The sequence below is a fragment of the Papio anubis genome, chromosome 18 (genome assembly GCF_008728515.1).
Source record: "Papio anubis isolate 15944 chromosome 18, Panubis1.0, whole genome shotgun sequence".
In the NCBI taxonomy this organism is placed as follows: Eukaryota; Metazoa; Chordata; class Mammalia; order Primates; family Cercopithecidae; genus Papio; species Papio anubis.
Genome location: NC_044993.1, coordinates 58,237,925 through 58,254,171, shown reverse-complemented (window position 1 = coordinate 58,254,171; position 16,247 = coordinate 58,237,925). Strand labels below are relative to the sequence as shown.

At 51.4% G+C, this 16,247-nt stretch overlaps 2 protein-coding genes across 4 annotated transcripts in view; one reads left to right on the top strand and one right to left on the bottom strand.

The window, feature by feature from the left end:
• ABCC1 (ATP binding cassette subfamily C member 1) overlaps positions 1 to 6,504 on the top strand; it is a 192,735-nt gene extending 186,231 nt beyond the window's left edge. For both annotated transcript variants that reach the window (XM_017953218.3, XM_021931786.2), the window contains 3 exons: positions 10 to 176; positions 1,813 to 2,007; positions 4,612 to 6,504. In XM_017953218.3, the coding sequence (XP_017808707.2) occupies positions 10 to 176; positions 1,813 to 2,007; positions 4,612 to 4,720 (471 nt within the window). In that variant the 3' untranslated portion in view covers positions 4,721 to 6,504. The remainder of the gene's footprint in view (positions 1 to 9; positions 177 to 1,812; positions 2,008 to 4,611) is intronic.
• Positions 6,505 to 11,922: 5,418 nt separating this feature from the next.
• Positions 11,923 to 16,247, bottom strand: part of ABCC6 (ATP binding cassette subfamily C member 6) — a 72,802-nt gene continuing 68,477 nt past the window's right edge. For both annotated transcript variants that reach the window (XM_021931787.2, XM_021931788.2), the window contains exons 30-31: positions 12,921 to 13,115; positions 11,923 to 12,600 (exon numbers count right to left, since the gene is read on the bottom strand). In XM_021931787.2, coding sequence (XP_021787479.2) covers positions 12,492 to 12,600; positions 12,921 to 13,115 — 304 coding nt within the window. In that variant the 3' untranslated portion in view covers positions 11,923 to 12,491. The remainder of the gene's footprint in view (positions 12,601 to 12,920; positions 13,116 to 16,247) is intronic.

Sequence of the window (16,247 nt, the reverse complement as noted above, 5' to 3'; positions counted from 1 at the left end):
TCTGAACAGGACCCTGTGTTGTTTTCGGGTTCCCTCCGCATGAACCTGGACCCGTTCAGCCAGTACTCGGACGAAGAAGTCTGGACGTCCCTGGAGCTGGCCCACCTGAAGGGGTTCGTGTCAGCCCTTCCCGACAAGCTGGACCACGAGTGTGCAGAAGGCGGGGAGAACCTCAGGTAGGCGGGGGTGAATGGGGAGACGCCAGATAAGGTGTCCTAGGTGCCACCTCGGTAGGGGTGTTTGAAGATTCTGTCCAGGTCTGTGTCAGACCTGGATTTGAATCCCAGTTGTGCCGCAGATAAACCATTTGTCCCTTCACCTCTTGGAGCCTCAGTTTCTGCATCTGTGAAATGGGTCTTAATCCAGGCTCTTTGTACCATGAGGTAGAATAACCAGGATGGCCAGTACATTTCCCACCCGCTCCATGCAGTTGAGAGTGGCTGTCAGTTGTTAAGCTCTGGAAAGGCTTCTGTACCAGCTGGTCACTGGCATTGCTCTGAGCCCTCAAGTCCCCATGCACTACCCCAGCTGTCTTGGTCCTGCTACCAGGATCCTGGAGCTCTGTCCATGACCTGGCGACTGAAGCATTAATGCCTGGCACACCAGCGGAACCTCTGGGGTCCCGCTCTGGTGGTGTTTGTTAGTACCTGCTTCTGGTTCTGTTATCCGTCTCCATGACAACCAACCATAAAGCCTCAGTCACATTGGAGTATAAAGCAATGATCATTGCTCCCAAACGAGGGCAGTCAGCCGGGTGACTCTGCTGATCTTGGCTGGGCTCACATGCATGTCTGGGGGTCAGCTGGCTGTTGGCCTCAGGTGGGGCAAGAAGGGTATACTCGGCGCATCCCTCATTCTCCAGCAGACCAGTTTGGCATGTCATGGCCATGGCAGGGGCACAAGAGCGTGGAAGCACCCATGTGCATCTCACAGTATTCTTTTGGCTGGTGTTATGTTTGCCAGTGTCCCATTGGCCAAAGCAAGGTACATGTCTGAGTCCAGAGCCACCTGTCATGGCCCCACAGGTGGATAGGGATGCATGGATATTAGCCCTTTTTTTTTTTTTTTTTTTTTCTGAGACAGGGAGTCTCACTGTGTCACCCAGGCTGGAGTGCAGTGGTGCAACCTCCGCCCCCACGCTCAAGCAGTTGTCCTGCCTCTGCCTCTCAAGTAGCTGGGATGACAGGTGCCTGCCACCATGCCCAGTTAATTTTTGCATTTTTAGTGAGATGGAGTACCACCACATTGGCCAGGCTGTCTCGAACTCCTGGTGTTAAGTGATCCGCCCGCCTTAGCCTCACAATGTGCTGGGATTATAGGTGTGAGCCACTGTGCCCGACTTTTTTTTCTTGCCTAGGCTGGAGTACAGTGGATTGATCTCAGCCTCTTACTTCTGGACTCGAACAGTCCTGCCTCAGTCTCCCGAGTAACTGGGACTATAGGAGCATGCCACTGCACCCAGCTTATTTGTTTATTTTTGTTTTTGGGAGAGATGGGGGTCTTGCTTTGTTGCCCAGGCTGGTCTCAAATTCCTGGCTTCAGGCTATCCTGCCACCTCGGCCTCCCAAAGTGCGGGATTGTAGGTGTGAGCCACTGTTTTGAGAATGATTCTGAACCTACATCTTGCTGAATAGGAGATGTGCTCTGATTGATTAGTAATGTCTGCTGCAGACACAGATGTTGGGAGTGGACGTGGTTTCCTGGTCGAGCAACATCGAGTGTCTCCTTTCACATCTCCCAGCCTGGGCCTAGGTTCAGAGTCAGGGGTGGTTTGATCTAACACTGTCTCGTGGTCTTTTTCTTTTGATCAAGTGTTGGGCAGCGCCAGCTTGTGTGCCTGGCCCGGGCCCTGCTGAGGAAGACGAAGATCCTTGTGTTGGATGAGGCCACAGCAGCTGTGGACCTGGAAACGGACGACCTCATCCAGTCCACCATCCGGACACAGTTTGAGGACTGTACCGTTCTCACCATCGCCCACCGGCTCAACACCATCATGGACTACACAAGGTGATGCCCCTGGCACAGTGGCCTCTAGGCTTTGAGAGTTTGCCTTACTCACTGGCTCATTCATTCATTCATTCAACACTGTCCTTATCCCTAGTGACAGCCCCAGTGGGTGGATCCTCTCTTCATCCTGGATGGTACCAGGTATTTCTTTTTTTTTTTTTTGAGACAGAATCTCACTCCGTCTCCCATGCTGGAGTACGGTGGTGCGATCTTGGCTCACTGCAACCTCCACCTCTGGGGTTCAAGCAGTTCTCCTGCCTCAGCCTCCTGAATAGCTGGGACTACAGGCATGTGCCACCACGCCTGTCTAATTTTTGTATTTTTAGTAGTGACAGGGTTTCGCCATGTTGGCCAGGCTGGTCTTGAACTCCTGACCTCAGGCAATCTGCCTGCTTCAGCCTCCCAAAGTGCTGGGATTACAGGCATGAACCACTGTGCCCAGTGGTACCAGGTATTTCTGACATCATCCAGTCATTCATTCTGTCATTGTATCTGCATAGCGCACCTGCCATGTTCCCAGACACTGGGGACTCTGTAGGCTGCTATCAGACAAGGTCCCTGCCTCTAGGACCAAGTAGCTTATTAGATAGAGGAGACAAAATAGGCAGAGCAACAAACCAACAGGATTCCAGAGGGCAGCAAGTGCTGGGAAGGACGCTTGCCGAGGAGACGGGATAGCAGGTGCCAGGCAGGCCATTGTTTACATCGAGCACTGCAGGCCCAGTGCCTGGGGCCCACAAAAAAGGTTTTATTTTTTAAAAAGAAGCAGGCCAGGTGCGATGGCTCACGCCTGTAATCCCAGCAATTTGGGAGGCCGAGGCGGGCAGATCACCTGAGGTCGACAGTTTGAGACCAGTCTGGCCAACATGGTGAGACCCTGTCACCATTAAAAATACAAAAATTAACCGAGTGAGGTGGTGCGTGCCTATAATCCCAGGTACTTGGGATGCTGAGGAAGGAGAATTGCTTGAACCTGGGAAGTGGAGGTTGCAGTGAACTGAGATTGTGCCACAGCACTCCAGCCTGGGCGACAGAGTGAGACTCCATCTCAAAAAAGAAAAAAAAGAATGTAATCCAACCTTGTTTCTATTTATACCAACACAGTCATAAAATAGAAATTTTAGCATTTTGTGTGGAGAAAGCTGCCTCCGCAGGCATCAGTGCCGGGGATCACAGAAGTCATGATGCAGCCGTAGTGCCAGGATCTTGGGGGTTTTGAGTTTTGCTTGAGTCACCTCTGAGGAGGTGACATTTTAGCTGAGACCTGAACAATGAAAGGGAGTCAGCTGTGAGAAGATCTGGGACAGCGATCTGCAACCTTGTTCTTAAGGGCTGGGGTAGTTTCAGCTTTGCGGGCCACATGGCCTCTCGGCCACTTGACTCCAGTGTTGCCTTGTGGGCGCAGTCATAGTGCACAAATGAATGAGCATGGCTGTGTTCCAGTAAAACTTTATTCATAAAAACAGGCAGGGGGTCAGATTTGGCCTGCAAGCCACAGTTTGCCAACCTTTGATCTAAAGGAAGAATATTCTAGGCAGCCGGTACAGCCGAATGTAAAACTGAATGAATGTGCTTAATGAATTTGAAGGCTAGCATGAGGAGGCCGTTGTACCTAGAGGCTGGAATTGAGGGGACAGGGGTAGGAGATGAGGCCAGAAACGTAGGGCAGGGGCTAGATCTTAGAGCAGCATGTAAGCACGGTGAGAAGCTTGGAACTTACTCTAAGAGCCCTGTAAAGCCATTGGAAAGTTTTAAGCAGGGGGGTGACATGAGTTTCCATTTTATTTATTTATTTTTGAGATAGCGTCTCACCCTGTCGCCCAGGCTGGAGTGCAGTGTTGGGATCACAGCTCACTGTGGCCCCAAGCGATCCTCCTGCCTCAGCCTTCCAAAGTGCTGGGATTATAGGCGTGAGTCTCCGCACCCAGCTGACATGATGTTTCTAGTTCACTGAGTACCACCTACTAAGTGACAGATACTGAGTTGGTGCTTTTGAAATATAGGACATAGAAATGAGGACAGAAGTGGGCAGTGTCAAATCTTACAGGACCTAAAATATTAGGGGTCAGCCAACGATGGCCCACAGGCCGTAGATCTGGCCCCTGGCCTGTTTTTATGAATAAAGTTTTATTGGCACACAGCCACATCTGTTCATTTTCCTGTTGTCTCTGGCAGCTTTCACACTATAAATACAGCAGAGATGCATAGTTGTAACAGAAACCATATGGCCTGCAGAGCCTGAAGTATTTGCTGTCTGGCCTTTTTCAGAAAAATGTTGCCAATCCTTATTGTAGACTATGGTAAGATCTTTTTATTTTACTCTGAATGTAATGGAACAGTGAATGTGAACAGTCAACACTGTTAATACTGTTCCCACCATGATTGATGTGGGGTAGATATTAAGGAGGTGGCCTCATGGGAATTTGACATTGACTAGAAATAGAGATGGAGGGTGAGCAACCAGCTGGAAGGCTGCTGACCAGTCCTAGCAGTAAGTGTTAGGGACCTGACCCAAAGCAGTAACTTGCCCAGGTCACTTGTCGCAGGGGCATGAGGTGCTCACCCCCCTCCTTCCTCTGATGTCTGTATCCCCTCCCGCTACAGGGTGATCGTCTTGGACAAAGGAGAAATCCAGGAGTACGGCGCCCCGTCGGACCTCCTGCAGCAGAGAGGTCTCTTCTACAACATGGCCAGAGACGCCGGCCTGGTGTGAGCCGCACAGCTGGCCTATCTGGTCAGAACTGCAGGGCCTACATGCCCGCACCCAGGCAGGAGTCAGTACCCCTGGGAAACCAAGACTCCCACACTGAAACCAAAAAATCAAAACCAAACCCAGACAACCAAAACATACTCAAAGCAGCAGCCACCGCCATCCAGTCCCCTGCCTGGAACTGGCCGTGAAGACACGGGACAGACACAGAGAGGCGAGCTGCCCAAAACATGCTCGCCCTTGCCCCTGGTGCCCTGAGACACACACACAGCCTCATGCCCCCGGGAATGCAAGTGTGTTCCTGGTGCTTCCCGCGGACGAGTTTTGGCAGCCAGACTTCTGAAGGAATTGGTTGTATAGAAGATCCTAGTGACCAAATCCAGCTGGCTGCCTCGGATCTCTCCAGCCGAAGTCTATGGACTGCAAGTCTTTGAGATGCCTGTGGCTCCCATCACCTCTAACATCCTTGTCTGGGTCCACCCGGAATGCTTCATTTCCTTGGGGCTGCCGTTTTGAGGTTGAGGGGCCTGGAGAAAATCATTCCCTCCCCTTGGCAGTGTCCCAGAGCCCTGCATGGTCCTCTTGCCAACATCTGGTCTTCCAGGTACTCAGAAGCTGGGAACCAGCATCCCAGCGCCAGCTCTGCCAGTTCTTGCTTCAGGCCAGAGGCAGCCTCTGCACTCCCAAGCCTGTCGTCCTGGAAGGGACCTGGTTGGACTAACAGATAACCTGGACCTGGAACTGCAGGGCCAGGGGATTGTCTCGTAGGGCCAGCGTTCCACCTGGGGTTCCCCTCCCCACTCACCCCCACTCCAGGCTTTCCCTTGCTTTTTTCTTTTGCTTAACATTGTAAGAACAATCAACGCCGTTATTACTGTTCCCACCATGATTGATGGGGGGTAATATTAAGGAGATGGCCTCATGGGAATTTGACATTGACTAGAAATAGAGATGGAGAGTGAGCAGCCAGCTGGACGGCTGCTGACCAGTCCTAGCAGAAAACGTGTTAGGGGCCTTGCCCGAAGCACTGTTGGTTGCTTACAGTGTTGATTGCTTTTCTTCTTTTTTCTTACCGCCTCTTTGCTTTCCCTCTCATGGTACCTGCTCATGGTTATGAAGCTTTCAAAGTAAAGAACACGAAGTACCTCCCAAGTATTACCAATGGGTACCAAAAAACGTCCCCTTGAGTCTTTTCCTTTTTTTTAGACTTTCTCTCCCTTGGCATCCGGTTAGTCCCCCAGGGGGGCAGCATTGTGGAGAACTTGGCGTTTAGTTATTGATGCTCTTCCAGGACACGAAAAGAACCCATCTTTGAATATCAGTGATTTTTTTTTTTCTTTAAGTACTGTTCCAGGGAGAAAAACTGTCTCAAAACTTGAACTTCTTGGGAAGAGAAGTGTTGGGCTGAGAAGTCACATTCCCAGGAAATAGTGAGGAGCTCGTCCTGTGTTTGATCGTTTTGGTCTCTGTATTCCTGGAAGAAAATGGAGAAGCAGCATCGTTTAAAGCCTGTTCTTTAATGTGTCTCCGTTGGAGCCCAAAGTGAAATCCAGAAAGCAGCCAGAGCTGACGGCTGCCCCAGGACTCATACTTGCTAAGAATTACATCGCCAACTTCAAACCCAGAGAGCATCTTTCTTTTAGGTGAAAACACATATATTTATTTTTTGTAAGTTATACCATTCTTTCGCATTAGATAAACCAAGTTTTGGGGGATCCTTTTGTAATGACTTAAACTGGAAATGTGAACATTTGCAGTAAAAAATATATATATATCTATATATTTTATTTCTTTCTAAACAGTAGTTCCCTTTCCTTTGGGGCCTCAGCGAGGGTTCCAGCCATCTCCTGCACGGTCAAGATCTGGCTTCCTCCTGTTTCTGTTCTTTGCTTTTGACAAGTTGCCTCTAGTGGGAGCTGTTGCCAGAAAGGGCAAGTCCTGGACATCACTAGTCGGATGGGGTTTAGTGGGAAGGCGGGACAGCCGCAAGGTGGACGGAGTCCCGGCTTTGGGGTCAGACAGATCCTGGCTTGAGTCCTGCTCTTGTCATTCGCTGTTCTGGTGACCCTGGGAAAGTCACTCAGCCTCTGTGCCTCACTTGCTTTGTCTGTAAGATGAGGCTAATCGTACGTACCCTGTGAGCAGCAATGTGTGTGGTACTTGTAGCCTCGGTCAAGTTCTAAGACACAGGCGAGGCAGAAATCACATTTGGCCAGAATGACCCTTGAAAATCCTGCCCTCCCCCTGCCTTTTTTTTTCCCCCCCCCCTAGAGACAGGGTCTCACTCTGTTGCCCAGGCTGGTGTGCAGTGGCACAGTCCTAGCTCACTGCAGCCTCAAACTCCTGGGCTCAAGCAATCTTCCTGCCTCGGCCTCCTGAGTAGCTGGGACTACAGGCATGTGCCACCATGCCCAGCTAATTTTTTAAATTTTTTTTTTTTTTTTTTTTTGAGACGGAGTCTCGCTCTGTCGTCTAGGCTGGAGTGCAGTGGCCGGATCTCAGCTCACTGCAAGCTCCGCCTCCCGGGTTTACGCCATTCTCCTGCCTCAGCCTCCTGAGTAGCTGGGACTACAGGCGCCCGCCACCACGCCCAGCTAGTTTTTTTGTATTTTTTTTTTTTAGTAGAGACGGGGTTTCACCATGTTAGCCAGGATGGTCTCGATCTCCTGACCTCGTGATCCGCCCGTCTCGGCCTCCCAAAGTGCTGGGATTACATTTTTAAATTTTTTATAGAGACAAGGTCTTGCTATGTTACCCAGGTTGTTCTTAAACTCTTGAGCTCAAGGGATTCTCCTGCCTGAGCCTCCCAAAGTGCTGGGATTCAGGCACCTGGCCTGAAAATCCCTTTATGTTAGTCCAGAGAGGCAAGGCTGTGCTGCAGTAACAAATTCACCATAAAATCTTGGGAAATGATCGCAAGGCTTTATTTCTTGCTCATGCAGTTCTTGATGAGGGTCAGCTGCCTCTCTAGGGTAGCTGACTTCCCTGTGACAAGTGATCCAGGCTGTCCTGGTTTTATCACATGGCCTCCCAAGGGCTGGCTTCCAGGTCCCCACAGCGGGAGAAGGGAGAGTGGACGACTCTCACCTACTCTTCCCTGTCTGAAACCAGAACTGACGCAGTTAATCCCACTCACAGCCCGTTGGCCAAAACGAGTCACATGGCCCCAACCCAGCCACTGCGGGAGCTGGGAAATGGAGGGGTGCCTGTGGAAGAGAAGTATTTCTCCCTTTCCTATCTCATGTGGTTCCCGAGTTTGGGACAGCGGAGTAGTCAGACTAGAGTGTTTGGTTTCTAACTTTGAACTGAGTGCGTCTGGGCTGTAAGGAATGTCTGTATTTGGGGAGCACACCATTTCTGCCACACTTAAAACCATGCACCAAGTACATGAGCAAATGGAACATTCTAGCACTGCCATTGTTCCCTCAAGCCTTCCTGTCCCCTGATTGAAATTGTTGGCTTGCCCTAGGGACTGTGGTGTACAAAGATGCTCAGAGAAGAGCCGGCGAGGTGGTGACCATTCGAATGAGTAGTAGTGTGTGGGTGCAGTGACTCTTGCCCCATTTAAACTGTTGGCTTGCGTTAGGGACTGCGGAGCATGAAGTTGCCTAGTGAAAAGCCAGTAAGGTCATAACCATTAGAGTAGTTAGTATCGGCCGGGCATGGTGGCTCACATCGGAATGAAGTCACTGGCTTGCATTAGGAACCACGGAGTGTGAAGGTGCCCAGTGAAAACCTGGTGACATTGTGACTATTAGAATTAGCAGTATTGGCCAGATGCGGTGGCTCATGCCTGTAATCCCAGCACTTTGAGAGGTTGAGTTCAAAACCAACCTGCCTGAGGCCAAGAGTTCAAAACCAGCCTAGGCAACCTAGTGGAACTCCGTGCACATAAAAACTGTTTTTGTTAAATTAGAAGTAGTTGAGGCTGGGCACAGTGGCTCACGCCTGTAATCCCAGCACTTAGGGAGGCTGAGGCGGCTGGATTGCCTGAGGTCAGTAGTTCAAGGCCAGCCTGAACAACATGGTGAAACCCCGTCTCTACTAAAAACACAAAAATTAATTGGGCATGGTGGCACACGCCTGTAGTCCCAGCTACTGGGGAGCCTGACAGAATTGCTTAAACCTGGGAGGTAAAGGCTGCAGTGAGCTGAAATCATGCCAGTGCACTCCAGCCTGGGTGACGGAGCGAGCTGAGGCTCCTTTTCAAAAAGGTAGTTGGCTCTACCGGCGGGAATCTTAATGTAGATGTGAGATATGTTTAGATCTCAAAGCCTGACCCTAAGTATTGAAGTCCCAGGTCAGATCCTAAGCTGTCCCTGAGAGCGCCACGTGGTATGCACCTGTGCCTGTGTCTTGGGGTGGGGCAGCTGCGTGCTCAGGTGGAATCCGGGGCTGGGTACAAGTTTAATCCCCTTGATGAAGAGGAGGCAGAGGGAGGCATAACTCCTCATCCAGGTGAGTGGAAGTGCTGTGGAAGGAAGCTGTGTTTTGTACCTACTACGTGCTGGCCCTGGGCTCACTGTAGAACTCTGCACATTGGAAAGGGTCCCGCGGGCCAGAGAGGTCTAAGGAGGGGGCTGGTGCTTCCCAGTGTTGACCTGTTCATCTGTCCTCATACCCGCCGTCAGATCCTACAGCAAATTTGTTTGATTTTCTGCCAAACACCCAGAATCTATCCACTCCCCATCCTCCCATTGCCACCCTGCTGGTCCCAGCCACCCCACCTTCTCCCTGCATCCCTGTAACAGCTTCCACTGTGGTCTCCAGGCTTTTGCCCCCAGCGACACACACACACACACGCAATCACAGTGTCCTCAACCCGGTGGCTATAGTGACCTTATGAAAACATGCATTGGCTGGGCGCAGTGACTCACGCCTATAATCCCAGCACTTTGAGAGGCCAAGGCGGGTGGATCACCTGAGGTCAGGAGTTCGAGACCAGCCTGGCCAACATAGTGAAATTCTGTCTCTACTAAAAATACAAAAATTAGCCAGGTATGCTGGCAAGTGCCTGTAAAATTCCATCTGCTTGGGAGGCTGAGGCACAAGAATTGCTTGAACTGGGAGGTGGAGGTTGCAGTGAGTCAAGATCGTGCCCCTGCACTCCAGCCTAGGAGACAGTGAAACTCTGTCTTAAAAAAAAAAAAATTTTTTTTTTTAAGGAAAAGAGGCAAGGTAGCCTGATGGTGAGGACATGGGCTCTGAAGCCAGACTGCTCAGGCAGAGACACCACTCATTCTGTTTTCTCATCTGTCAAAAGGGCCTGATGGTAGTACCTTCCTCATCCAAGTGTTCAGTAAGGGGCCCAGTGAGGCGGCTTCCTCCTCTGGTCCACTGAATGAGTGTGTGGCTGGCGGGCATTTAGAGCAGTGTCAGGTACATGTAGTTACGTGTTAGCAGTGGCGAGGTGGACAGTGGTGAGTTTTAGAGAGTCTACCAGGTGCAGGCACTGACCAGAGAGGAGGTCTGCAGCCCTGCTGGATGGAATTCGTGTTCCACCCACCAGCCAGGCCCTGCTGGCAGGAGCCCATGGCAGGGGTATTAATGGCCTGGGCATCCCTGCTGGCACATCTCCAGGCTGCTGTGGTATGGGCCCAACAGCAGCCTCATTAGCAGGCTGGCAGGTGCTGGTTCCCACGTGCCGGCCGCCTGTGGCCCACCCTCTGCTCCCTGGCACGCAGCCTAGGAAACAGGATCTGGTGACCCTGGGTCATCCCAGGCTGGGTTTGCCAAATGTCCACGTGACAGTCCCTGCCTGGGGTCACTCTGCAAGGCAGTCAGGTGGCTCAGCTCCAGGCAGAGAAAAGACGGGCTGCATCTGCCCTTCCATTCTCTAAAGGACAAAGGTGCCCTGTGCAGTGACTTTCGTATTAGACCCAGAAGTAGATCCCCACTCTATCCTTACTGGGTCACCTTGGCAAGTCATGTCAAGCCCTTGAGCCTCAGTTTCCTCACCTGTGAAATGGAGCTAGACATAGGTAGTGGGTCCACAGCGCTGCAGGCATGACTAGGGGCAGGCGAAGACTGCAGACTCCCTGCCTCACATTGAAGGTGGTGGAAGCTGCAATTAGATCTAGATTTAGTTTACTCCAGGCCAAAAGGGGCATCACAGAACCCTCTGTCAGGATGGGCATCAGAAAGTCCCATGACCTGATAGAGCTGGCTCTGTGTCCTTAAGAAAATGTGGCGTCCTTGTCCCGTCACCCTTGACACCGGCAAAGCCACTGCCCGAGTATCTGTGGATGATGGATGGCAGTGGGGCAGGTTAGACCGGGGATTTTCAACCAAGTGGGTCTTTTTGTTTGGGGTTTTTACGAACAGTCTCGCTCTGTCACCCAGGCTGGAGTGCAGTGGTGTGATCTCGGCTCATTGCAACCTTCTCTGCCTGGGTTCAGGCAATTCTCCCGCCTCAGCCTCTGGAATAGCTGGGATTATAGGCGCCCACCACCACGCCTGGCTAATTTTTGTATGTTTGGCAGAGCCAGGGTTTCACCATGTTGGCCAGGCTGGTTTGGAACTCCTGACCTCAAGTGATTCACCTGCCTCGGACTCCCAAAGCGCTGGGAGCCACCGCGCCCGGCCCAACCAGGTGGTTTGACCCCTCTGGGGACGTATGGCAGTGTCTGAAGATACTTTGTCACAAGTCTGGTGGTGGTAGAGGGAGGATGTTACTGGCGTCTAGTGAAGAAGAGACCAGGGCCGCTGCTGAGTGTCCTACGATGTGCAGGACGTGTCCCCACAGCACAGCACTGTCTGGCCCCACGTGTCAGTAAAGTTCAGAAAGCCTGGGGGATTGCTTTCTCTGCTTCCACGAACACATATCCACGTATTATGTTATCCTTGCTGCTGAGACTCCCTGGCGAGCATAAAGTTAGGATCAAGGGAGGTGTCTGAGGTCTCACGCTGCCCTTCCCAGCGATCTATGTGTGGCCTTAAGCTGAGCTACTTTAGACTTCGTTTCTCTTTTCTGGTGCCTGAAGCTGGTTTGGTGAGTCCAGCATTAATAGTCTGACCACTTTCAGAAACAGGTGTGAGGAGGCTGGGCGCGGTGGCTCATGCGTGTAATCCCAGCACTTTGGGAGGCCGAGGTGTGGTCAGAAAATGGTGGTGGCTATTCCGTATCCTCACCATACTGTGGATTCATGAGCCTGCATGTGTGATAAAACTGCACGGGACAAAATACACACACACACACACACGAGTACAAGTAAAACGGGAAATCGAGCAAGATTGTTGTGTCAATGTCAATGCCCTGGCCGTGATGCTCTATACTAGAGTTTTGCAAGATGTTACCATTGGGAGAAACAGGGTAGCAAGTACACAAATCTGTATTATTGTTTCTTTAACTGCATGTGAGTCTGGGATTATCCCAAAACAAAAGTGTTAATTTCCAAAAAGTACACACAGCATGGCAGTCCCCCGTCCCAGGGATTCTGATTTAAGGGTCTAGCGGGGAGCCTGGGCATGTGCTTGAGTCCCCGACGTGAGTCCAGGGTACAGGGGGGCTGAGAGTCACTGTTGACGTGGGCTGCAGGGTGGACAGGGCGAGATGGGCCCTTCCCAGGCAGACCTGTGTATTGCTGGGTCCTTCCGGCTCTGATGCTCCGTGATAATCCGCCACTTTCTCTGCCATTTTCCTCCCAGACCAGAGAGCAAACACGGGTCTAGACTGAACGTCGCGTGGAGCTATCAATGACACCGGGTCACTTCCATCTCCAGCACTGCAGGCTCTGCGGGTTGGCCCGACGGGGGTACAGGTGAGGGTCTTGGGTCAGACCAGGCCTGACTCCTGGGCCAGCCTGTAGAACAGGCCCTTCTGGGCCAGCAGCTGGGCCGGACTGCCGCTCTCTGCCACCTGCCCCTTGTCCATGACCAGAACCCTGTGAGGGAGAGGGAGACAAAGAGGCTCTTTGGACACCAGCCCAGGCTCTCGGCAGCTGTGAGAGCCCAGTGTGTCTGCACTGAGGTTTTCTCCATAGAAGTCCTGCTTTCCGTGCAGCTCCCTGGCCCTCACAGCTGGGTTGGAGGCGTGTGCTGGGCGCATGTCCTTGGCCAGCCTTCCCGCTTGGCATGTGTTCCCGGGCATCGCTCCCACTCTGGCCCCATTCAGGGCCCTTCCAGCTCTAACCGGGACTGCCTCCGCTCACTTCCCCCACCGCTGCAGGGCTGCTGTGAGGGCCGGCCAGGGCGGGGGCCTTACCGGGCACAGTCCATCACGGAGCGCAGGCGGTGCGCGATGAGCAGCACAGTGCACTGTGCAAACCAGCTCCCGAGCGTGGCCTGCATCTGCAGCTCCGTGCCCGGGTCCACGGCGGCCGTAGCCTCGTCCAGGATGAGGATCTGGGTCTTCCGGAGAAGGGCACGTGCCAGACACAGGAGCTGTTTCTGGCCCACGCTGGGAACGATTGGGACAATTAGGTGGGATGTGTGTGTGTGGGCATGTGTAGGTGTGCCCAGAAACAGGTCCCTGAAACAGTGCAGGAGCGAGGTCCTGCGTTCAGGCTTCCCCACACATGGGGTCTGCGGCCCCTTCCTGCCGTCTTTGAGCAGGCTGACTGTAGGCAGGTCATTCAAACCCTTTGTGCCTCAGATTCCCACCTGTGAAATGGCTACTTTCTTTTTTCTGTTTATGGCTATGTCTTTTTTTTCTTTTCTTTTCTTTTTTCTTTTTTTCTTTTTATTTTTTTTAAGATGGAGTCTTGCTCTGTCACCCAGGCTGGCGTTTAACGGCATGATCTCAGCTCACTGCAACCTCCACCTCCCGGTTCAAGCGATTTTTCTGCCTCAGCCTCCCAAGTAGCTGGAATTACAGTCATGCGCCACCATACCCGGCTAATTTTTTGTATTTTTTAAGTAGAGATGGGGTTTCACCATGTTGGTCTGGCTGGTCTCAAACTCCTGACCTCAGGTGATCCACCCACCTTGGTCTCCCAAAGTGCTGGGATTACAGGCGTGAGCCACTGCTCCCTAGTAGTTCTATTTCTAGGTTTTTTGAGAAATCCTCATACTATTTTCCATAGTGACAGTACTAATTTACATTTCCTTCATCAGCGAAAGCACAGCTTTGACTTCAGTCATGCCCTTGCAAACGAACCTACAATGACTCCCCACTGCTTCAAGAATCAAATGTACAGTCTTCCTAAGACATTCAAGGTTGGTGTTGAGTGGGCCTTAAATGCAGAGTGCACAACACCTGGGTGGGATTCCAGGCATGATCCACCACGCCTGGCCTGTTCATGGCTGTTTCTAGTTCTATGTCTTCACCTTGTGCCAAACACATTCTAAGTGCTTGTATATATATTGACTCAATCCTCATAATGTCCACAAAGTAGATATTATTGTTCTCCTCTTTGGAGGGAGGAGGACACATACACAGAAGCTCAGTGGCTTGACCAAGGTCTCAAGGCGGGTCTCCAGGTGGGTCCATAATTTGAACCCAAGTCCTCTGACCCCAGAGTCTGCGCTCCTAATGGATCCGTCCTCATTGAATTGTGAAGACACGGCACATAAAAGTGTGTGGGGTTGTCACAGAGTAAGCCCTGGGCACGAAGTAGCACCCTCTCATTACAGGTGGAGAAGTTGAGATTCCAGGTCGTGAGGCCGGTGAGCCCCTGACTCAGGTGGGAAGTGGTCTCTGGGGCCCCAGCATGTCTGTCTTGCACCGTAAGCCCTTCCATGAAACAGTGTCCCTTTAGATGATTAGAACCTACTATGGTCATGCAGGCGTTAGAGTGCCTGGGTTTTGTCCGGACCTCACTACTTATAAGCTGTGTGACCCCAGGCAAGCCCCAGGCCTCCAATTCCAACTCTGTGAAATGACGTTATCAGGAGTATGACTCAGGACTAAAATGAGTATTTACTGTTTCCTCTATGCCTGCTACTGTTTCAACAACTTTGTGCATATAATTCAATCCTTGCAAGGTAGGTAGGTGCTATTACTCCCACTTTACAGATGAGGAAACTGAGGCACAGGAGATAAGTAAGTTGCCCAAGATCCTACAGCTGGGGGGGCCTGGATTTGAGCCCAGGCAGTCTGTCAGCTGTGTATACTCTCACCCACCAAGGAATGCTGCTTTTCTAGTGCTTGAAATTATTTGCTACCACAAGCACTTCTGACACCCTCAGGGTCAGAGGGGTTTATAAACCCAGAACACCTTGGTTTGGTTTGGTTTTTTGGGGGGTTTTGAGACAGAGTCTTGCTCTGTCACCCAAGCTGGACTTCTGTATGTAGCACCATCTCAGCTCAGTGCAACTTCTGCCCCCCCGGTTCAAGCAATTCTCAGTGTCTCAGCCTCCCGAGTGCCTGGGATTACAGGCATGCACCACCACACCTGGCTAATTTTTGGATTTTTAGTAGAGACAGGGCTTCACCATATTGGTCAGGTTAGTCTCAAACTTCTGACCTCAGGTGACCCACCTGCCTCCGCTTCCCATAGTGCTGGGATTACAGGTGTGAGCCACCATGCCCGGCTACCTTGTTTTTTTAAAAGGCATGTACCTGTACACCTATGTTCATAGTGGCATTATTCAAAATGGCCAAGAGGTGGAAACAGCCTGGATATCTACTGGCAGATAAATGGATAAGCAAAATGTGGTCTATCCATGGAGTGGAAAGTTATCCAGCCTTAAAAAGGTAGAGAATCTGACACATGCTACAGTGCGGATGAACCTTGAGGACATCATGCTATGTGAAATAAGCCAGTCACAAAAGGACAGATACTGTGATTCTGCTTCTATGCAGGGTCTAGAGTAGTCACACTCATAGAGACAGAAAGAATGCTGGTGACCAGGGGCTGGGGGAGGGGGACAAGGAGGGTTAGGGTTGCATGGGAACAGAGTTTTAGTTTTGTTACGTAACAGTGTGAATGTACCTAACACTATAGAAACTATACACTGAAAAATGAGTGAGATGGGCCCAGCGTGGCAGCTCACACCTGTAATCCCAGCACTTTGGGAGGCCTATGCAAGTTCAAGTGCAGCCTGGGCAACATGGTGAAACCCTGTCTCTACAAAAAATAAAAAGATTAGCTGGCCGTGGCGGCTCACACCTGTAATCCCAGCTACTCGGGAGGCTGAGGTGGGAGGAACGCTTGAGCCTGGGAGGTGGAGGTTGCGGGGAGCTGAGACCTCACCACTGCACTCCAGCCTGGATGACAGAGCCAGACCCTGTGTCAAAAAAAAAAAAAAAAAAAAATTTGAGATAGTAAATTTTGTGTGTATTTTTCCACACAACTTTTTGTTGTTGTTGAGATGGAGCCCAGGCTGGAGTGCAGAGGCGCAATATCGGCTCACTGCAACCTTCGCCTCCCTGGCTCAAGTTTTCCTCCCACCTCAGTCTCCCAAGTAACTAGGACTACAGGCGCGTACCACCATACCCGGCCAATACTGTGTTCCATAGAGATAAGCTCTTGCTATGTTGCCCAGACTAGTCTCGAACTCTTGGACTCAAGAAATCCTCCTCCCTCAGCCTCCCAAAGTGCTGGGATTACAGGCATGAGTCACTGCACCCAGCCCACACTTCACATTT